The 24,192-nt window shown below is 47.5% G+C and overlaps 1 protein-coding gene across 7 annotated transcripts in view; it reads left to right on the top strand.

The window, feature by feature from the left end:
- The first annotated feature begins 392 nt into the window (after positions 1 to 392).
- rims1a (regulating synaptic membrane exocytosis 1a) overlaps positions 393 to 24,192 on the top strand; it is a 241,813-nt gene continuing 218,013 nt past the window's right edge. For 2 of the 7 annotated variants that reach the window (XM_070542783.1, XM_070542782.1), the window contains exons 1-2: positions 393 to 1,396; positions 22,213 to 22,287. In XM_070542783.1, coding sequence (XP_070398884.1) covers positions 1,236 to 1,396; positions 22,213 to 22,287 — 236 coding nt within the window. In that variant the 5' untranslated portion in view covers positions 393 to 1,235. The remainder of the gene's footprint in view (positions 1,397 to 22,212; positions 22,288 to 24,192) is intronic. The other 5 variants (XM_070542781.1, XM_070542784.1, XM_070542785.1 and 2 more) reach the window with 4 other exon arrangements.

Here is a 24,192-nt window from a genome sequence, read left to right on the forward strand (position 1 = left end):
TGACTTCCCACCAGACATTTCCCAGTCAAGAGCAGAGGGCCCTGTGATATTCTTCTGGTGTTTTTTCCACACACAAACATATTTTAACCTGATATTTGTGGCTTTGCAAAATTGAATGCTAAAATTTCTCAAATGCTGTGTGTGGTTGTATTTTGTCAATGTACAGTAAAAATTGATGTACAATTGCATTGATGTTTTTCAACATGGTGTTGGGGTAAACTGTATCTACCATACAAAACTGGGAATAGTATGCAAGTATGTTGGACTGTTCGTGGCCCCTCTATAAATATTGTGGCCCCTTGATGGCCCCACCCTCAGAAAAATCCTAGATCCGCCACTGTAATTTTAATGTTTAGCGCTATTTGACCGGGACCCGGCAAACGCGTTCGTTCTCATGTTTGTGATGAACTGACAACCTGTGATGCTCGGACGTGGGGTTTCTCTGTGATCTGGACCGGAACCACCGGAGCACCCTGGACGAACTCGTTTTTTCTGTGTGTGCTACAGAACGCTGGGAGCGCGCATCCTGACAGTGAGCGGAGCCCCCATTCTTAAACGTGGGCTGCGCGCTGCCGCGGCTGGAGTGCGCGCGCTAGAGGGGCTGCGGTCCCATTGACGGTTCCGTCTCCCTGACAGCAGCAGCATCAGCATCAGCATCATCAGCATCCGCGGCGGCGCTGGAAAACAAGAAGTTACCACCCCGCCACGCAGCCACAGAGGCAGCCCAACGGACCGAGCCGAGACCCCCCCACCACCGCCATCCGGACGCCCCTCACCCCATCCCCATCCCCACTCCCCCCCTATCTGTCGGGCAAAAGACGGAAAAGAACCGTCTCCCGTGATCCATCCCGACTGACCGCCGGAGAAATGGGCTCCCCGTGAAACGGAGGTGGTGGAGGGGTGGGCGGTGGGAGGGGGGTGGGGGGAGACGACTGCGAAGCAGCAAGAGGGAGGAGGAGAAGCTCAGAACCAGGACTAGAAGCACCAAGGCCACAGTCACCGCTACCACAGCGGCGGCTAGCACGGAGACCGCCACCGCCGCTCGTGCCGCCCTGAGCGCCCCCCACCACCGCCGCCATGGAAAGTCCGCAGCAGTCGCGCGAACCGCCGTTCCTTCCGCGGGCCATGTCGTGATTCGTGGGCACCTCCTGCGGGTTTTCTCACCGTGATCCGGACCGAGGAGTGGAGCGGGAGAACGCTGAGGAAAGAGGAGAGAAGTGGAGGTGGCAGGGGAGATGTTCGCCTCGGTGGGCCCTCGGGCCAGCCCGCGCCCACCCGCCGCTCCGGCCGTCCCGGAACCGGACCTGAGCCATCTGACAGAGGAAGAGAGGAGCATCATCATGGCTGTGCTGGCTCGGCAACGGGAGGAGGAGGCGAAGGATGAGGCCATGCAGAAGTAAGTGTGTGTGTGTGTGTGTGTGTGTGTGTGTGTGTGTGTGTGTGTGTGTGTGTGTGTGTGTGTGTGTGTGTGTGTGTGTGTGTGTGTGTGTGTGTGTGTTATGTGTGTCCACACAGTCCACCTCTCTCACTCAGGCTTCCACAGACTACCAACTGTGAAAAAGTTCCAGTTAGGGTAACCTATGAGGAACCTGAAGATGGTAGGAGGACAGAGGCCTACATTAGCAGCTTTTCCTCTGCAGACAAGAGGAGCAGGTTTGAAGAGCTGCACAACCTTCCTCCTTAATTCAGACAGGATGTTATCCCGCTGGCTGCTGCATGGGTGTGTAGGATGTGGAGAACATCCTTAAGATGGAGAGCAGTAAGAGCAAAACTGTTGTTTTTATCTGAGACTCCATGTGAACAGCTGCTGTTCTGGGCTGTGGGGTGCGGCTGAGCATCTCTCAGCCTTATGTAGGCCAGCAGAAACCGTCAGCCTGAAAGAAAGAAGGATGGGAACCATTCCACCTCCACAGAAACATGCTGTAAAGTCTATGGTACCCACACAGGAGCAGAAGGCAGAGCAGCACAGCTAGGAGAGGTGCTCCTGCAGCTCTATACTCTGTTCTATTTTAAGCCCAGTGTAAGGACAGAGGGCCCGGCGCTGGAGCAGCAGATCGATTCATTGCATCTAAAGAAGGAAATATCCAAAACATGGCTCTGCCTCCGAGAGCATCATCCTTACTACTGTACTCAAGTACTAAAGCCACCACTTTACAGGCTCTGTGAACTGTCACCGTGCTTCAGACAGACATGGCCATGGCAAAGCAATCGCTGGAGTCTGTTCAGAAACAATGCTGTGGTTGAGTGAGCTGGGATGCAGGCAGAGAAAACACTGCATGTTTCAGTGCAGCTGCTCTGTTGTGTTGTCTTCTGTTTAGTTCAGTTCACCAAATCACAAGAGTTGTTTCAAGGCACTTTACAAAGTAAACATTCCAACAGAACATACTTATCAGTGCATTGAGCTCACTTCATTATGCTTGCTATTTAAAAGTTTCCTATATAAGGAACCCAGCAGGTTGCATCAAGTCACTGACTAGTGTCAGAGTCTTTACAGCAATCCTCATACTAAGCAAGCATGCAGCGACCGTGGAGAGGAAAACTCCCTTTTAACAGGAAGAAACCTCCAGAGGATCCTGGCTCCGTATAAGCAGCCATCCGCCATGACTCACTGGGGATGGAGAGCAGGGTTTTTCCTGGCTCATATTGAGGCAGAGGCGGTACCATCCTGACCGTGCGCCAACACATGCATACTCTGTGCATTCAACTGCCTCACTTTTTTAAAGGCAAAATATGTTTTCGTTAAGTGTTCTAATCTAAGCTTCTGTTGATTAATTGAATATTTCATTTGACAACGTTTCAAGTGAAACAAAACTGGTTTGCTGCTAAAAATATGAAATAAAACAACAAAATAAGCAGGCTGAAATAACAGACTCTTATTATGAAAGGCTCAACAATATGCATTAAATTGGTGTTTAGTTCCCTTTTTCCCATCTGATATTTATAGTTAAAATATTTTTAAATATTTGACCTACATTTCAGTAACATTTTAGGTTTGTATTAATAACACTCATCTTAGTCAAAATAACACATAAATATATCCAGTAACATATAATGCATTTCATTAACATGCATTTGTATTGGAAATGGTAATAACATTTAATTTCTGCTAACAATGTAATGGTGGCATGTCTAATGTACGGGTTGGCAATAATCCAGTTTAAATTATGTTCAAAGTTAGAAGCGTTTGAAAATTATATACTACAACTGCTTGCCGTACATCCTGCTCCTGTGAGCAGACTTGTAACAGTAATGGGACTCGTACCTGCACCGGTTCTGATCCATAGCGCTACAGGATGCAGAATAAACAGGATGGTGGGGATTTTTCATCCGCTTGTAGTTTAGTCTTTCTTAGTTTTACCATCATCATATATTTTTCTGTGCGCCACTTGAACGTGAGACTGCTACCCATTAGCTTTAGCATTAGCCAATCTGCATGTAGATTAGTGTTGTCAAAAAAATTGATACCTAGATATAAATCGATACTGAAAGTGGTATCTAAATTAGATATTCCATCCCTGTGGTATCGATATTATGGACTATTATACACAGCCTTCTTCAAGTACACCGACACTCAGAAGAAGAAGACGCCGCATGGCTACATTGCAATTTCCCACGCGAGTTGTCTCCGATCCAAGTTTTGTCTGCCAAATAAATAAACAAAAACATAAACAGCGAATTTGGGAGGCGCTTCACAGCCCAACTTCATTAGCATACCAAGTCCGACACGTAGTTGTATATTCACGCTTATGTGCTTAAAGGAAAACTCCTGTTTGTTGCAACCCGGTAGGGCTGTAGCGAAGCCTCGATGGTGTCGACGGCTCGATTCTAAAAATTCGTCGACGTCAGATCCGGTAGTCGACGCACCGCGCCCACTTGTTGCATCCCCAGGAGTTTGTAAAAAGAGGTGGAATTTCCCCTATTTTTCCTCTAGTTCTCCCTCTTCTCCGCCTTCACTAACATCTCCGCCAAATACCGAAGACCCGGAACAATGTCCGTCCGCTACTAGATTCCTTTCCTGTTTTGCCCGCCTTCGTCTCCCGGCAACGGACAACAACTTCCGGGGTCAAATGCGCTGCTCCGTCTCTACCGCAGATGTAGAAAATCACCGGGAGCGTTTCTCCCTTCATAAAGGAGCTTCTCTCAGACATTAGGAGAGCTGTTTTTATGGTAGCAGTCTCTCCTCCATGCTGGCCTGTTTGCTGGGTATTTTTGGTTCATTTAAACTTGGTAACTTGAACTTAACGTTGGTAAGGCTACTGTTAGCATTTTCGCTAACAGCTTCTTGCGTTGGGATAAGCTGTTATGTTTTGGTTTAGAGTTAATCTTTTTTGTGGCGTAGATCTCCATTTTATTACATTTAGAGTGTTGTGGGTTTTCGGTTTAGTTTAAAATATCACCTTGAGTTTGGTTTAACCACCCAGTTTAGAGTTTGGACCTTTGGAGATCCTTATTTTGGTCCAGAACCCAGTAATCGTTGGCCAGTGGGACATCCCTAGTTATTTGTACTTTTTTCTAAATTTCCCACAGACAGAATTAGTTTTATTATTCTCAACCTTTGGATGGAAAGATTTATGTTTTTTTGTAGTTGTAAATAAACCTGATCATCATTTTAACTTTTAAATCCCGTTATTGTCCCTTCCTTTTTGCACACGAGCCAAACTCCCCAGGAAGAGTCGTAACACCACTCGCCTCACGCTCATAAGTGACCAAAACAAGCAGCATGGAGACTGTCTCCAACCACCTCTCAGGCAGCAGCCTGCACTCCCAAGTTCTACATGTCACCAGAACATAACCAACCGCAACACAATAAAAGCAGTGTTATACAAAATGGAAGGCCTGTAGTGTTTATTCTCTTACAGTAACAATTTATCAATTTTTTTGAGGAATTTATTTGAGATTTTTTGGTTTATATTAACTGTGCAATAGAAAAATAATCATTAGATTAATTGTCTAAATAGTCATTAGAATAGTTGACTATTCGATAAAATAATCGTCAGAATAATCTTTATAAAAATAATCATTTACCCCCAGCCCTACAACCCGGACTTAATTTCTAGCATGCAGTACGTTTGTTTACTCACGCTGACAACTTTGGTGCTACTTGGATTCCCCGGGGTATTTACCGTAGATCCATCGGCGAATCGCCGTCAGTGTATATCCATATAACGGGTGCGGACGGGCACCCATGGTGCAGCCTCGAAATAAGACATTATCTGCACCAAAACACGTCTTCATGTTGAAAGGTTTTGTTAGGAATCATTAACGTGATTCCCCCTGTTCATTTGGAGCGAGTCTGAGATTTCTAGGCGTAAACAGACTAGCTGCGGCTAATTAACCGGCGCTTTTAATGACGTCACTGCCGTGCGCCAATCTGTTTTTATTAAGATTACTAGTAGATGTACCTTTGTCCTACTGTGGAGAAATTCGTTTTCTCCCTTTATTGACCAACAGAGTTGTTCAAAAGTACAGAACAAAACATATGGCATTACATCTTATGACACAAATGCTACTTAAACAGAGTTTAAGCAGCAAAACATCACTCTGCAAATAGTCTATATATAGTGAGACAATTCATGATTTAAAGTGTTTGTATGCACGTTTTAAAAAATGCTGATACTTGAAAGGTTTAAGCACTTTATACACTTAATTCTTAACATTTAATTGTTGCAATATAAATTGAGGAATGTTATTTTTTGAATTAACTTGTTCAATATATTGGTGTTTTCAAATAGTATCGAAATCGAGTATCGAGTTTTTTTCAAGTATCGAATCGAGTTTGAAATTTTAGTATCGTGACAACCCTAGTGTTGATGCACTTTTGATCCCAAACTTTGGACCGGTTCTGCCTTTGCTGGTTCCTTTATTTTCCGCCACTCCATCCAGATGACCACACTGTGCGCCAGTAAAAAGTATTAAAGTTCTGGGGAAAATAGTAATTCAAAGATGTTGCTCCAGTACTACCGGTGTTTCCCCTAGGAATTTTTCCAGCGGGGTGGGGGTGGGGGTGGGGGGGGGTGGGGGGGGTGGGGGAGAAATTATGACACGTCTCTAAGTAAAGTAAAATTTCCGGTGCAGATTGGAGACAACCCATAGAAGCACTGATTTAATCTCATTTCAGAGAAAAATAGCACAGGTCAGATGCACCTAATAAATAAAATTACTAACAAACTCAGGAATCTTTCTTTGCTTCACTGTTCTGGTGCTGAGAATATCACTATTGCAGATCAAAGGAGATACACAGATGAATGGACCTCATTTATTATTTGGAGACTACATTTACTGCAGCTGGCAGAGGCAGAGATTTTTTCTATTGATACACAGAATTTACAGAATCATTTTAAATTTTAATAGGGGAAGACTGCAGGAGGGAGCGGTAAAATACAGGGGGTCCCCAGCAAAAACAAGAAACTTTACGAGTCTGATGAAACCCGCTGGTTTTTCATCAGGCAGTCACGGGGCAATTCCAACGACCCAGTGGCTGTGCTGGGTCAGTTATCGAGCCCAGTCCGGTACCGGCTCGGCCGTGAACGAGCCGAGGCAACGTCGTGCTCTGCTTAAGAAGAAGCGTTATTTTCCCGCTTCAGAAGAAGCGTCCAACGTGTTTTTACGCTTTCTCCGAGACATGTCACGTCGCTAAGTTGTTAGCGCCGCGCGCTAACACGTCAATAGAGCAGCGTAGCCTGCTGGAGGTTTTAAGAGTTCAGATGAAACACCCGACCTCTCACGCTGCTCACACATCGATCTTAAGTTGTCGCTGTTGCGCTCACGCCGTAATACAGTATTAGATGTGGTTAAAGTCAGACATGAAAAAATAAATACATTTTACGTGAATAAGTGATGCTTAGCCTGGTGGGGGGAGGAAAATCTGGCCTAATAAGCACTGGAGGAAACCTTGTCAAGATCGTCAACACTCGTTTATCTTAATGCTATTGAAACATGTAAACCAAAAAGCATTATATCCACTGCTACCTTTCTAATTTTAAACTCAGTAACTTATGCTGTAACTGCACCTTGCTCTGCCTGCTCCTTTCTTCTTGCTGTCCGCCGGCTGTGATAACAAGCGACAACATAGTAGTTCCCGCTGCTTCTTCTGGAAACAGCGCAAATAAATTAATAAATAAATAAAACTTGGGATCTTGTAGGCGTGGCGGTAAGATTTCAGCCGTGGCGAGCCGCCACGGCTACGCCTATGTAAGGGAAACCCTGACTACATTTAAAAATAGACAGACACGCACAGACAGCTTTTTTTGTCGCACTGTACAGCCCTGCTCTGATAAAGAAGAGCCTGGGGGAAAATCAGGACATCAATAGCACCAACCATAGATATGTACCAACTAGCGAGAAAAGCTATTTTTGATCTTTGTCTGCAGCGGTTTTAGCGCTTTTCGGTGCAACGCTGCTGATACAGCGCCCCTGTAGTGGCGCAACGCTGCAACTGCAGCTAAAATAACATCCATATAGCTGGGGGCAGAGTGAAATCAGGCTGGGGTGGTACAAAATCAACTGGAGGCGGCCGCCAGGCAAATTTGAACGCAGGAAAAACCCTGGAGAAGACAACATAAACACAACATACATATCAAGTAGTGTTCCTATGGCTGCATACATTGCAATTTGTTAGTAGAGATTCTATTTCTTAAAAGGTAAACTTTATTGTTTATCCGAGTCAATCTAGAATTATTTTAACGGGTAAATTAGTAGTAGCACTTTCAGTGTCAAAGAAAGTAAAATGTTATCAGGAGAGGGAGAATGTTTTAGTGGTTAGCAGCAGTGTTCAAGCCGATGGCCACCTCCATGAGGGCACCACAGCTCAGCAGAACATCATTGTAACTTCTTCTGGTGGAGAAAAACAGAGAAAAAATAAAGTTAACAGCTGAAATAGCAGGAAATAATGCAGTTAAAGAGCAAATGGTAAAAGAAAGTAGTCAAGTTTGGAAAGTGGTCAGTATGTCCTCCAGCAGTCTAAGCCTATAGCAGCATAACTACAGAGATAACTCTGGATAACCTAGCCTTTTAGATGGAGGCATGTTGGAGGTAGGGCAAGGGAGAGCCATCTTTATCGACTGTACACTCCACCTCCACTTCACGGACTAAAGCTGGAAGTTGGTTCCACAAAAGAGGAGTCTAAAAGATCTGCCTCCCATCCTATTTTTAGATTTTCTGGGAGTCACCAGTAAACCTGCAGTCTGAGAGTGAAACGGTCTGTTAGGAACATATGGAACAGTGCTACAGCAGTGATACAAAATGGTAAGCCCTAACACAGACCACACAGACCTCCAGCAGAGAAACGCGCAACATCTCAGGAGAGTGACCGGCGCCTAGGGCTGGGGCCAGAACTCTGGACCTATTTAGGACTGAGTGGAAACATTCGGTAGGTACCAATATCACAATTTTTTTTTAAATATCCCAATTTGCCACTGCGGATCACATGACTGATCCCGAGTCACATTATGAGTGGAAGAGACTCAACCACAATGCTTCTCTGCAGTTCCCGGATGAAAATGCTAAAAAAAAATAGCCCATACATTTGGGTACATTTTGCTAACGTAAGCAGCAGCTAAATGAAACGCCAGCAAGAAAATTTGTGCCGTGAAAATCAAGAGTACCAGGAATTTATCAAAGCTACTATTTTAGTAGTCGACTAACCGTGTCATTCATAAAAGTTTAGCTTATTGCACCAGGATGCTTTAATATACCATCATTAGCTTCTAGTCTGAAGTGCGATCAGCTGTATGCCTTCTAATAATAAAGACAAGATAATAGCTTATCAAACAACTTTAATTAACGTTGTAACCTGTTAATACTAATGCTACAGTCAGGTGGAGGTAGACTCCTAAAACCAAAAATGACTTGTACACAAAAATGACTAGGCATGGCGGCAAGGTTGAAGCGCTTCATCTTCCAATCTTAACTCAGGAAATAGCGGGACACACCAAGGTACGCCTCTGTAGCACGGCTGGTCCACACGTCAGCAGTCAGGGACCATCGACAGCTCAGAGGGTCTGCTTTACCGTAAAGATAAAATATATTAAAGTTAGTTTATTTACCAAATTAATAATTCTGTTATATCACATAAAGTAGGTTAAGATTTAGCACAAAGGAAATGTTTTATGCTTTATAAATTATTAGTTTCTTGACTGTTCAGTCAGCAACCTTTTTATTTTATCATAAATGTATTATATTCTGATGTTTATTTTATTTGTGTCCAGAGAGAAATGCACACACACGCGCAGGCACACGCATACACACACATCAAACGTTGTATAATTTTTCTTCTCCATCATGGTGGTGAACTGGGATCAGCCTGGTAGGTAGTTGTCATGGTAACCTGGGTTGAGATGTTTGATCATCCCTCTGAAACCTCGATACCGACCATGGACAGGAGTCTTGTGACCAACATGTTCACAACGGCCTTGGTCAGGACGTTAGCTTGCTGAGGTGTGCACTTAACAAACTTGTCCATGAAGAAGAGAACTTTTAGTAACGTAGCGGGATGAAATAAAGCATCAGTGTTTGTAATTAAAGCAAAATACGTGACATACAGACATGTTCTAAAGGTAATAACACCATCTTCACTGGTGTTGCTACAGCTATGAAAACAAGTAACTCTGTTAATGTTAGCAGCTAACAAGGTAAACTTACCGAGGCGACTCTTTGTTCTTCCGCTTAAGATGCTCGTGCATCGCCGATGTGCTCCTGTGAATGGAGAGTTTCACTTTGCAGAGTTTGCACTCTACGGGCCTTTCTTTTGAATCTGTATTAATGCTCCCAAACTTTTGGGAGTTGCCGACTCGCCATGTTTTCTTTCTCCAGTGATGAAGGCTGAGCTGGATGGCCACCACTGCGCATGCGCCTCAGAGCTAAAGCGGCGGCTGAGCAGAAGGCAGGAAGCAAATGCCAAACATGCAGCAGCAGGCGAGATAAAACATTTTTTATAAAATAAGGTCTATTTTATTTGTCGGCGTCGTTGTTATGAGTCGACTAATCGTCTCAGCCCTAGACATCTTGCTGCGACTGCCTCATGCTCTGGTTTGGCTTGAGAGGGGAGGGCCTGGTGAAGTAGCGAGCTCGAGTCTGTGGTTTTGATTGGTTAGGAGTAAGTAGTGAGTCTAGTATGCTGCTGCCTGATAGGTTAAAATGAAAAAAAGGAAACTTTTTTTAAATCGAAGTTTTATCGACCCGTTTTTTTTATCTGTTGCACCACATGTCTATCGATAGACATAGTGAACTATTGAATTATCGTCCAGCCCTACCCTAGAGCAGGGGTTAGCAACCTTTCACATCAAAGAGCCATTATTACCCATATCCCACAGTAAAGAAGACTTTGGGAGCCACAGCAGCCCCGGCGTTTTGGGTTCGCCTACCGGGCCAGGGCAAGTGCCACTTCTTTCTCAGTGGCCTAGTGGTAGAGTGTCCGCCCTGAGACTGGGAGATCAGGGGTTCGATTCCTGGTTGGGTCCTACCAAAGACTTAGAAAAAATGGGAGCCAATGCCTCCCCGCTTGACACTCAGCATTAAGGGGTTGGATTGAGGGGTTAAACCACCAAATAGTTCCCGAGCGCGGCTGTGTCTGCAGCTCACCGCTCCCCCAGGGGATGGGTCAAATGCGGAGAACAAATTTCGCACACACACCTGTGTGTGACAACTAATGGGACTTTAACTTTTTAACTTAACTTTTTGACGCATCACAAAAAATAGTTGTTTAAACTGTTTAAAATACAAATCCAGGCTCTGTCTTGTTGGATTATTCAACTTTGTACTGAACGAAACTTTACATTGAACAATGTTGAAAAGGTAAGAAAAGGATCTGATCAATATGTTTTTTAACAACGCAGTGCGCATGGCTCTGGCGTTGATCAAGTTCAACGTTTCTCTTTGCAACAATCTTCACAAGAAGGCAAAACTGTTAAATGGCAGGGTTCATATTGACCGGCTATTTCCCATGTTTGACCATTTTTTTTGATAAAGAAACCTTAAGGCTTGGTCATTTTAAACGCCAACATGCTCTGATAATCGTTACGCACATCGCGGAGGTAGCTGAGTCAATCAAGCTCAGCGCAGCTCGCTGTCGGTGCACACATAAGGTGGATAGCGAGCTGAAGATGTGGAGAGGGGCTTGGAGTGCGTCCGTCACCGGCAATAGCAGAACCAGCGCGCATGCAGGAAGATTCCTCTCACTGAAGCAAGTGTTTTCCAAACCCTGTCTCTCAGAGAGACTTGTCACTTAGAAACTGGCTGAATAGCTGTCAGAGTCCAAGCCCCCAGGCCGGGCTCTCCCAGCTGACCGGCTTCTGTCTCGGACCATTACCCAGCATGCCCCTCGCGGGGATTCCCTCCACGTTGCACCTGCGTCATCCATGTCTATATATGGAAGACGCCACACCGGCTCTTCACTCAGTCATCGTTCCACCGTGTTCCATGATCAGAGTATTCAGAAGCTAAGACAGTTAAACCTCCATCTTTCTAACTCAGACCTCATCCTTCCGTCAGCCTTTTCAGCACCGCTTGCAGCCAGCAGTCTCTAATAAAAGCTCTTACTCCCGAACCCAGTCTTCGAGTCTGACAGGATGACTGAGTCCATTAATCCAGCGGAGTTCCAGCAGATGAAGAGGAAGTTGGAGCAGGTTGTTAGCGAGAACGTTCAGCTCCACGCCCTGGTCGACCAGCTTAACACCAGGCTGAACTCCCAGACCGATCTCTCCCTGCAGATGTCTACTGCCGTCACGGCTCTCCAGCAGCAGGTTCATGCGCTCCAGTTGCAAGCCCTCACTCCACCAACGGGAGAGCCACACTTCAGTCTCCCGGAGAAGTGGAACGGAGAGACGGGGAGTCCAGACGGTCTGCTTGCTACCCTCGACATGCAGTTCGAGTGCCACCCAGGACGCTTCCCCACTGCGCGCTCTCGGGTGGCACAGCTCACCTCCCTACTCTCCGGACGCGCGGCAGAGTGGGCTGCTGCGCTCTACAACTCCAAATCACCGGAGTGCAGCGACTACGCTGCATTCGTGGCCGCTCTCAGAAAGACTTTTGTTCCACCCAGCAGCGAAATGGGGGCAGAGACACGACTCCTAAAACTCCACCAGAAGGAGCGCTCTGTGTGCGCATATGCGTCGGAGTTCCGCACCATCTCCGCCAAGCTGCGGTGGGATGACTCTGCCCTCCGAGCCGTCTTCTTGGAGGGACTGGCAACCTACATCCGGGATGAGATGGCGGGAAAGGAGCTACCCCAGACCCTGGATGAAGTTGTGGATCTGGCGTTGCGCATGGATCAGCGGGTTTTGGTTCGGCCCAAGCCTCTCATTCGCCCATCCAGGGCGCCTGGACTTTTTCCTCGTCCCCCCACGCCTACTCCCGGACCCGTTGCCACTGAGGAGCCCATGCAACTGGGCCACCTTCCTCCGGAGGAGAGACAGCGAAGGTGGCGCGAGGGCCTCTGCGCCTATTGTGGTTCCCCCGACCACAGACGCATGAACTGCCCCCTCCGTTCGGGAAACGAAGGAACCCACTGAGTCTCGGGGTCGCTCAGCCTGGGTCACCTCCAACCCCTGCCCTTTCCAGTCGGCTCCTTCTGCACGTCACCCTCCAATATGGCGAGACCTCGCTCCAGATGCACGCGCTGGTGGACTCGGGGGCCGCTGACAATTTTATGGATGTGGATCTGGCTGAACGCCTACGGATCCCCACTACCCCCTTGGAGAGGGTTGTACCAGTGACCACGGTGGACGGCAGGCCCCTCCAGCCTTACCCTGTCCAAAACCGAACACAGTCTCTCCAGATGACAGTCCAGGGCCACCGGGAGACCCTCCATTTCCTGATTATCCGTGCTCCCTCCTCTCCTCTAATCCTAGGGTTTCCCTGGCTCCGCCTCCACGACCCACGCATCTCCTGGTCCCAAGCTCGCCTTCTGGAATGGGGGGCCCAGTGCCGGACCCACCTCTCTCCTCCTCCACCTCGACCTGACTGCCCGGAAGGTGGCTCCGGTTCAGCGCCACCCAATCTGCCACCGCCCTATCGGGATCTGGCTGCGGTGTTCGATAAGCAGCGAGCCACCGCACTGCCGCCTCACCGTCCATACGACATGGAGATCAAGCTCCAGCCAGGAACCATTCCACCCCGGGGGCGCCTTTTTTCTCTCTCCCCCGCAGAGTCCAGAGCTATGGAGGACTATATCGACCAGGCCCTCCAGCAGGGTTTCATCCGACCCTCGTCGTCCCCAGGTGCTGCAGGCTTCTTCTTTGTGAGGAAAAAGGAGGGTGATCTCCGCCCCTGTATTGACTACAGAGGACTGAACAAGATCACAGTCAAAGATCGCCATCCTCTGCCGCTCCTCACGTCCGCCCTGGATGCCATCTCCCAGGCGCGGATTTTCACCAAGCTGGACCTCCGGAGCGCCTACAACCTGGTCCGTATCAAAGCTGGAGATGAGTGGAAGACGGCGTTCATCACCCCCACCGGTCACTGGGAGTACCAGGTCATGCCCTTCGGACTGTGCAATAGCCCCGCCGTTTTCCAACGCTTCATCAATGATGTCCTCCGTGACATGTTGGGACGGTGGGTGTTTGCCTACCTGGACGACATCCTGATATACTCCAAGTCAGAGGCTGAACACCACCACCATGTTCGCGCGGTCCTGACCCGGCTCCTGGACAACAACCTGTTCTGCAAGCCCGAGAAGTGCTCCTTCCACCAGAGGTCAGTTTCATTCCTGGGCTACCTGATCTCAGATCAGGGTCTAACCATGGACCCTCAGAAAGTCCAGGCGGTTAAGGACTGGCCCCTACCTACCAGCCTAAAGCAACTGCAGAGTTTTCTGGGTTTCTGCAACTTCTACCGTCGATTTATCAAAGACTTTAGCACCATTGTAGCACCTCTCACTTCTCTCACCCGACCGAGCCCTCCTGGTCAACCGTTCCGGCTCACCCCAGACGCCGTTCGGGCCTTCCACTACCTAGTCGCTCGTTTCACATCGGCTCCTATCCTGCGCCACCCGGACCAGGCAGTCCCTTTTGTGGTCGAGGTCGACGCCTCGGATGTCGGCGCCGGCGCCAACCTGTCCCAAGGCGGCCCCGACGACAGGCTACATCCCTGCGCCTACTTCTCCAGGAAGTTTTCCACCACCCAGCAGAAGTACGGCGTGGGGGATCGTGAACTGCTAGCCATAAAATGGGCGTTGGAGGAATGGAGGCAGTGGCTTCTGGGCACCACTCAGCCGTTCACCATCTGGACTGACCACCAGAACCTAACCCACATACGGTCCGCCAAGCAGTTAAATCCTCGCCAGGCACGCTGGGCCCTCTTCTTCGAACCCTATGAGTTCCATCTCGCTTATCGCCCCGGGACAAAGAACCAGAAGGCGGACGCCCTCTCCCGCCAGTTCACCCATTCAGCGCCCACGTCCGAGCCGGCGCCCATCCTCCCGGAGCACCGTTTTGTGGCCCACCTTGGGTGGCCGTTGGAGGAGGCCATCCAAAACGCCCTCCAGGGTGACCCAGCGCCACCAGAGACCCCCGCCGGTCGGCTCTACGTCCCCTCGGCCTGTCGCAGTGAAGCGTTGTCCTGGGCCCACTCATCACGCCTGTCTGGTCACGCAGGCTTCTCTCGGACTCTCAGGTTCCTTAAACGGGCTCTCTGGTGGCCACGTATGGAGAGGGATGTTAAGGAATACACGAGCGCTTGTGACGTCTGCGCCCGCTCTAAGGCATCCACCCAGGCTCCGGTTGGCACCCTCAGACCTCTTCCGGTGCCCAGCCGCCCCTGGTCCCATGTGGGGCTGGACTTTGTCACGGGACTCCCGCCGGTCAACGACCTCGACACCATCCTGACGGTCACTGACCGGTTTTCCAAGGCTGTTCACTTCATCGCCCTCCCAGGCCTCCCCTCGGCCCGACGCACTGCAGAACTGTTTCTGGAGAACGTGGTGCGCCTCCACGGGTTCCCGGTAGACGTGGTCTCGGATCGTGGTCCCCAGTTCACGGCCCATTTCTGGAAAGCCTTCTGCCATCTAGTGGGAGCCTCTGTCAGTCTGTCTTCGGGCTACCACCCACAGACCAATGGTCAAACGGAGCGGGCAAACCAACAGTTGGGCCGGTACCTCCGCTGCTTTGTTTCGGCGCAGCCCTCGCAGTGGCCTAAGTACCTCCTCTGGGCGGAGCTGTCTCATAATCTCCACACCTCCTCGGCCACTCAGATGTCCCCTTTCGAGGTCTGCTATGGCTATCAGCCCCCGGTCTTTGCCCACCAGGAACCTGAAGTCGCGGTGCCGGCCGCTCAATCCCTGGTGAGGCGCTGCAAAAATGCATGGATCAAGGCGCGGGCCTCCATCACCCGGGCCAACGCCCGTTACTCCCACCAACACCTCCGCAGGCACCGCCCGGGCCCCTCCTATGCTCCAGGGGACAGGGTCTGGGTGTCCACGGCAGGCCTCCGGGTCCGCGCCGGTTCCAGGAAGCTCGCTCCCCGGTTCCTTGGACCCTACCCCGTGCAGAAGGTAATCAACCCAGACACGTACCGGCTGCGGCTGCCTACAAGCCTTCGCATACATCCCACCTTCCACACCTCCCGGCTCAAACCTTATGTGGAATCCTCACTCCTGCCGCCTCGGGCTCCGGCGCCTCCGCCGGCCCGCTTCCTTGACGGTGAGCCCATCTACACCGTCCGGCGCATTCTGGATGCTCGCCGCCGGGGTCGGGGTTGGCAGTACCTTGTGGATTGGGCGGACTACGGCCCAGAGGAACGCTCCTGGGAGCCGGCCCGCTCCATCTTGGACCCTGGCCTCATCTCGGACTTCTGGGCTCACCGAGGTGGCCCGGGGACTTCTGGAGCCGTCCCTGGACCGGGGGGTCCTGTCAGAGTCCAAGCCCCCAGGCCGGGCTCTCCCAGCTGACCGGCTTCTGTCTCGGACCATTACCCAGCATGCCCCTCGCGGGGATTCCCTCCACGTTGCACCTGCGTCATCCATGTCTATATATGGAAGACGCCACACCGGCTCTTCACTCAGTCATCGTTCCACCGTGTTCCATGATCAGAGTATTCAGAAGCTAAGACAGTTAAACCTCCATCTTTCTAACTCAGACCTCATCCTTCCGTCAGCCTTTTCAGCACCGCTTGCAGCCAGCAGTCTCTAATAAAAGCTCTTACTCCCGAACCCAGTCTTCGAGTCTGACAATAGCGCTTGTTCCTGTCTCCAATGTGGCGAAGCATCCATGAGCCTGTCTGGCAAAAGTCCAGAATCTCATATGCTCTTAAGCTCAGAAAGCTCCTGTAGATACATCTGCTTACGCACAAGCAGGTGACCTGTCAGCCCGGTTTCACATGAAGCAGTGTTGAACCTGTTCAGGTTTACGCAGAGCAGGATGGAGTGCGTTCGGGCCACAGAAGAAATGTTCCTACTAAGTGAAATTTATTTATTTATAATGTTCTGGACACACTGGTCAGGTTGTTTAGACCAGAGCTTGAAGTGCAAACACACACACACACACACACACACACACACACACACACACACACACACACACACACACACACACACACACACACACACACACACACACACACACACACACACACACACACACACACACACACACACAGGGACAAAATAGTTTTATCTTTCATGTCTCGTTTTGTTTAGATTTTAAAAGATGATAATCTTGACATTTAGAATTGGCATACAGATAAAAAAATTAATGCAGCAAAATTAAATACGTTTTGATTACATATTCATTAGTTATTTTGCAAACAGAGAGCCGCATCAGATGGACAAAAGAGCCTCGGGTTTTTGACCCCTGCCCCAGAGTATGAAGAAGAGTTGTCATGTACGTTAACAAAATTAAATCTTACAGCTGGGATTTAAACCAGCCTAGTGCTGTTCCTTTGATCCCTACAACATGTTAAAGCCTTTCTAAAACAACATTGTGATCAATTGTGTCAAAAGCAGCACCGAGATCTAACAAGACTAGCGCCTGGAACACACCCGCTGCGAAGCACCGCAAAGTGTATCGCTCACAAAATTCGTGTGCTGCCTTCTCCTTCTTGTCATGGTTTTAGGAATAAATTGGACCCACATACATGAGAAACTCTCAGGAGACCAGGTGATGGTGTAATTACAAAAATGTTTATTTTCACAAACTAAAAGGCTAGTCAGTAATAGGTTGCCTACTGTTTTCCAAACCCCCCACCCCACCCCCATGCCCCTGCTGTGTGTGTGTGTGTGTGTGTGTGTGTGTGTGTAACCAGTTAGGAGCATTCAGTAGAGAGTGTGAGGGGCCACAGATCCACCCCACAAAGATGCATAGGAGATGGAGGGAGTAGAGCCCTGCACTGAAGCCCTAGGCCCTCGGGTCGGCCCGGCCCGAGGGCCGGGCTTCGGGCCAACGACTGTGTAATTACCTCGGACACGGGCCGGGCCGGGCGCCTTTATTTTTAATCGAAATCATTAAAAAAATTTAAACACTTAAACGCAGCAGTAGAGCCCTGCGCGGGACTGTTTTCTTCATCCCGCTCCGCTCCCGCTGAATTTCTGACCATTACAGCCTGCAACCACAACGTGTGTGTTACACTCCCGCCCGCACCTGCAGCGTGCACGTCTACTCCCGCCCGCAACCGCAAAACTCGGAGAAATTATTACCTCACAATAAAAGAGATGTATTGAGTTTGCGTCCTCAACATGTCATTTTATAGGTTATCCGCTTTCACCGCGGCGCTGCGCTCCGTTTCAATCAGGCTGTACAGCAGGATTTCCCCTCGTAGCGATATTTTCTCTAACTCTGATTGCTTCATGCTATAGATCGTTGGAAAGCTGCTTTTATGTACTTTTAGGAACGGTTGGAAATATTTGAATCTGATCAGCCATTCAAAAGTAATAAAACGGAGCATTTTGGATGACAAACTCGCACGTCTCTGAATCTGTGTTGTGATTCGTTGCGCTCAAGACAGGGAATCCCGGTGGCTACCGTAATGTATTGTATATACACGGAAAGCCCCATTTTTAGACTTTTCAGCACTTTTGGAATTTTAATGATATCTTGAACTAGAGCAGGGATCGGCAACCTGCGGCTCTTCCATCCATCTGATGCGGCTCTCTGTGCATGTAAAATAATGAATGGATATTTAAATAAAATGCTTTATATTTTACTGAATTAATTTTATATCTGTAAGACAATTCTATGTGAAGATTGTCTGCGTAAACCTGAACAGTTCCAACCCAGTCTTACTGTGAGACCGTGTTGGGTCACGCTTGTGCGTAATCATATGCGCTCATGAGCTGAAGAGGATGTGAGATTCTGGGCTTCTCCTCAGACGGCTCCTGGATGTGTCGCACATTGGAGACAGGAACAAGCGCTATTCAGCCAAAGTTTCATAATCAGGGAAGATTTTCTAAGTGACGTGTAGAAACGTCCAAAAGTGTCCTGGTGCAGATTCAGGTCATCTTGGTACCCTGATGGTTGAACAGTAGATCCTGACCGAACAAGTTGACTTAGTCTGTGGTGGTTGTATGGGTTCACGTTGGCAAGGACTAGTTGTGTCTTTGCAATTCATCATCCATCCAGAGCAAATGAAAGATTTCCTGCTGCCTTTCATGTAAGTTTGAAACTCATGTGATGTTCAAAAACAAGAGTTAAAGTTGTTTTCAGATCTTGAATATGTACAATGTCATGTTGTATCACGTCTCTGAGAGTGAGGTGTAGGGTTGGGCAATGTGGCCCCAAATTAGTGGGATATTTTAGAGTATCCTGATGATAACGATAAATCTAACTTTATAACAAAGTACAGAACATTTGTTGATTTCATTCATTAACTGTTATGCTCTAACACTAGTGCCCTATGAAATGAATGATTTTAGTGATCTTATTTTTTATTTAGCTTTTGTTTTATCATTCTTAATTCTGCATTTATATTTCTATGTAAAATGAGTACAAATAAGCAAATCAGTCACCACAGAACTTTTAATGTAAAGACTGTTCTTTACCATTCACCAGTATAACAAAGTGTCAAGGTTCTGCAGATCATTAAGTGCATTTTAGAGGCCTTTAAAATATTTTTATACATTTTTTGCATAACTAAATACCTTATTGTTTATATGCAAATTTTGGTGTTACTTGTTTTATTGTCTTATTAGGAATGAGGGAAATGGCCTAAAATCCATGCCACGATACATTTTAAAGCCCATACAGTAATATAATCTTTTAATTTCTTTTTTTGTTTATACATGTCTAAATGACTGTTTTTGAACAAATTGATGTAGCAGACGAATTACAGAACAATTAACTCTAAAAAGTATAGAATGCCAGTTCTCAGTGGTTTTTAAACTATGATTATGCTGTTTTTAGCCAAAATCACAAAACCGGTGCCGTTTTCTAGTATTTAGTTTTTACATAGTGGCAGTAGCTCACATATGTCAGACTCAAGGCCCGCGGGCCAGATGCGGCCCGTGGAGCATTTTTATGTGGCCCGTGAGATAAATATCAAAAATATATTAAAACTGGCCCGCTGGCCGATTTTACCGCAAAGACTTCAACTCCCATGATGCTTTGCGGCGTCAGCGCGGAGCCAACGCGCCCCCTCCTTTGCGAAAACGGTCTCGTTGTAGTCGGCCGGTGAACAGCGGCACTCCGCTGTTTTTGCGGTCGGTAGATCTTTTAGAACTGCAGTTCAAAGGTAACTCATGAGGTGAATATAAATGAACCCAGGTAGCAGTTTTTCTTTAGGATTGAGAGGAGATGCAGGAAGATAATAAACAGACAGGACAGAAAAATAGTCAAATAAAAACAAGTTAGTTTTTGTACCTGGTGGTTGCAACAAACAAACACCTTTGAAGGTAATCAGAAGTGAGGAACAGAAAATGAATTATTTTAATGTTTAGAGCAGCAGAAACTCCGAGAGGCTGCAGGCGCATCAGTTTGTTGCCGCTGCGCAGGGGGAGGGGGGGAGGACTGGAGTAGGATGCAGAAACTATCGTTGTTAAAAGAGATGTGTTAACTTAGAAAATGTGGGCGCAATTTTAATTGTCAAAAACTCCAGCGAACCTACCGACCGAGCACCCCCCCCCCCCCCCCCCCCCGCCGCTTCAGGTGTATGACGTCATCAACGACTAGTCGAAGTCGACTCGACTTTCAGTACTTGACTGTCGACTTTTTAAAAAATAAAGTCGTGCAGGCCCTAGCGCCTGCTGCCGGTGTCTGCAGCTCCGCTGTCTCGGACAAACTACACTCCTCTCACTCAGCGCCGAGTTCACTCAGCTATTTTCTGACGTTGAAGCCCAGAAACGGAGATTCTAGCCACTCAGTAATGTGTTCACGACTGAAAGAGAAAGTTTTCCAACTAACGTCCTGACAGAGTTGATAGAACTCCAGCGAACAGCGACACGCTCAAACCAGCACGGCTCTGTGGTTGCTGTTGTGTTTCCTCCCCAACTCACAACAACGTGGTCAAGCTGCTCAGACATGTTCATCAGCACAAACCTATGTGAGCACCTGTTGTCAACTAATGTTGTCATTATTATGATGAAGATGAACAAAACAACAGGAGTCTCCTCCTCAGCTCAGATCAACCCCATGATGCAGGTATCTGGCTGGAACAGGTGAGCATCACAGTAAACCAGTGGAGCAAACTGAGCTTTAAATATGTTGGTTTTATGCTCTTTTTCTGCTCCAAAACATGAAAGTTAACAGGTGAGATGTTGCATTTTCATTTAAGATAAAATGATATTTTTATTTTGTTGTTAGCCCGTGAGAAAATATTTAACCTACAGTAAACAGGAAGTGGAAAGGCTGCAGATAGATGAATAGAATAGAAAATCCCTTTATTGTTCCTCAGTGGGGAAAGCTAGATGTCACAGCAGCGATGACACTTATTACAGGAGAAAAAAAGGAGAATAAAAAGTAAGAAAAATGAATAAACAAGAAAACATAAATACTGAATAGATTTTAAAAATGCTGTTTATACCACAAGTAATGAATACCACTGAAGCCTTTTATTTGTAACTGACTTGCTCGTGTGTAATTTGGTTATTCCACATTCAGTGTTAATGCAGAAATATGTTTGTTTCCAAATTTAAAGGTTCAAAATTGCCTATATGTTGATAAAGAAAATGTGCAAATTTGCCGTCACTTTTTCAAAAAATATTAAGTTTGGCCCTCGACTCCGTCCCAGAGCTTCATTTCAGCCCCGTGTGAGCTTGAGTTTGACACCCCTGCTCTAATCCCACGTGATCTGTTTTCAATAGCTGGTTGTTGTAATGACAGGCTGCACAAAAACGGGGATCGTTGCCCAATTTACATTGACTTTGGAGAGTGAGGAGACCCATCCAATATGGTGGCAACGCTGTTACACCCTCCAGCGCCCAATGGGGCATCTACATATTCAGGCCTATGCATGGCTCGTGCACTCCTCCCGCTTTTGCATGAATGTTGTCAGTCTGCATCACATCTGGATGAAAGGCAGCAGCTGCTGCTGCAGAGCAGAGTGCGTGGATGAAGACGTGCTTGTAAAGAACACATGGTTATGCTGGTTAGACACGGAGCAGACCGGGCTTTCCATAACTAAAAAGAATAATGCTGAAGAAGGCTGACAATATGAACATTTATACAGCCCTTCACTGAAAGTAAAAGTACAGTCCGGGTCTATGGTTTTATTTCATCTGCACTTGAGCTTGTGGTAACTGTAATGTCCTATTTTGGTCATCCAATAAACACATTTAAAAAAGCACAAGCCAAAGTAAACACACGGTCATCAACCAGAGACGTTACTGCAATGGTGGCAGGAGAAGGACTGCCCCCCTGTTGTCCTGGTGGGGAAATGCTTAACATGTTTCCTCAGGTGATGGTGAAGTCTGAAAGGAACATGTATGTCAATTGGTGTGTGTGTGTGTGTGTGTGTGTGCACCGATAGAGCAGTTCAAACTAGACGTTAGACACGTTTCTGTGTTTGCCTTTTGTTGAACTGAATGACCGATGAAAACTGAGGAATGAGCAGAACTACCAACAGAAAAGCAATGGAATAAAAAGGGGTTACTTCGACTAAACTACACATTTGTTTGCAGCCTCTTATTTATCATCAGAGGACAAACATTTTATCCTGTCTTGTCCTGGGTTGTTCGGCCTCTTCAAACTGGTCTCATTCGTCTTCTCGGTGAATGTTTATAGTGCCAGGATGATGAGGAAAGTGAAAACCAACAGCAGAGTGTTGATCTAACTAGACTTTTAAACTGCCTTGCAGGGAAGAGAAGCCTATCCAAGCACGAACTGTGAACCTGGTTGGACAGAAGAAACCTCCACCGCAAAATGATGTCAGGTGAGTCTCTGTTGTTTATTTGCTTTGAGCCAATCAGCTGGGATGGATGTCACTGGTGAGTTAACTCTGAATAAGCTCTGGCATCATTCCAGGCCAAACAATCCCAATCAGAGGTTACTGGCTTGAAGCTTTGTTGTGTTACCCACCCTGTATCAGATCCGTCCCAGTAGGTGTGTTTCCATTGCCGGAATTTCAGGGTAGGAGATACTGAGCAGGAGGTACGATTTCCCAGTCCTCTCAGCTGTTCTGTCTCTATTCACATTCAGCCCTTTCAGGACTTTACGTCAGCATAGTGAGTGATGTCACTCGTCATTAAAAGCATTTATTTTGTTGTAACATGTCACAGTTTAATCCATTCAGAGGATGAGAGCAGCTGTGTGATGTAAAATGTGGTGTTCAATGACCAGAAGAATATGTGTTTTACGGCGCTCTGTGACAAAACAAAGCCCAGTGAATTGTCATTGTGGGGGAAATTCCCTGTGTTTTCCGGGGTCGGGAGTCTAGTAACAGTGGTGGGGGAATTCCGCCATGTTTTCCGGTGTTAAGAGTTTAATTTACTCAGTGGGTTTCGTGTTTGGATGTTAATCATGGAATTATTTGGACACAGAGGGTAAACTGTGGTTATTGACTGCTCTAACAGATCATCCAAGCAGTTTCTGCTCCTTTTAAATCCGTAAGTAAAATTATATTTTTGTAATTTATTTTGCTGGTTGAATGGGGGAAATGCTGTGTCATTTAACGGCTTGGTCAAACATGTTAGTGGGGCTTCATAAGAAACTTGAGCTGATTGCCAGCTTCTCATGTCTCCTTTCCAGGAACAGTTGCTAGAGCAGGCAACTGGCTATTCCCATTTCCCGGGGCAGCCGGGACACGCGGACTGGCTCTGGAGCGAGGCTGTAGTCATGCTGGTCACTTGTGGAACTCTGAGGGAGACTTTAGAAACACTGGAGCTCTTTTAAATGGTAAATGCAGGGCTCTGTATTTGATGTAGCGCCTTCAAGAGTCCTGGAACCCCTCAAGGCGCTTTACAACACATTCACCCATTCACACACACATTCACGCCCTGTTAGTGATGAGCTGTTGTAGCCACAGCTGCCCTAGGGTGCACTGACAGAGGCGAGTCTGCCGTACACTGGCGCCACCGGTCCCTCTAAACACCACCAGCAGGAAAGGTGGATTAAGTGTCTTGCCCAAGGACACAACAACAGCGACAGACTGAGGGACAGAATGAGTGGATCTCGAACCTGCAACCTTCAGATTATCGGGCGAGCACTTTACTTCTGTCCCACTGCTGCCCATTAGTTGATGCTGCTTTACTTTTGAGTCGCTCATCCACATTTTTCACGCTAATAGTTTGCTGGTCGAAGGGGTAAAATTCTATGCGTTTACCATACCACTGCTTGGTCTAAGATGGGTTGAAATATAATGTGTTGTTGTGGCTGCTGGGTAATGAAACTAGAGCTACATATCTGACCGAGGATAGCGGAGGCTATCGGGCTTCACTGGTCCACCGCGGTCAAAGATCTGCAAGTCTGTCATTCTTACTAGTCCTGGCTCTGGGAGAGTCGACTTGGCTCCCGGCTCCGTGTTGACACAGCACCAGTAGCCGAGTCGACACTCCCGTCTCTGGCCGGGAGCATGACATGGAGCTCCCCCATTTCCCATTTTTGGATTGTCTGGGCATGACTAGATGCGTGACATGGTGAAAAGGGCTGTGGTGGGAACCTCTCATTTTAAATCAAAAACCTATAATTTGAATTTATGGACATTTGTTGTACAGTTTATATGTCCATGGTTACAACCAACCAGCATGAGTTATGCTCAGCTTCTCCACTGGGCCATTCAGAGTACCTAGCCTTCATCGGATACTCAGAAAGGTCCTGAAAATGGCTGTTGGGGCCAAAT

Source organism: Nothobranchius furzeri, chromosome 12 (genome assembly GCF_043380555.1).
Source record: "Nothobranchius furzeri strain GRZ-AD chromosome 12, NfurGRZ-RIMD1, whole genome shotgun sequence".
Classification (NCBI taxonomy): Eukaryota; Metazoa; Chordata; class Actinopteri; order Cyprinodontiformes; family Nothobranchiidae; genus Nothobranchius; species Nothobranchius furzeri.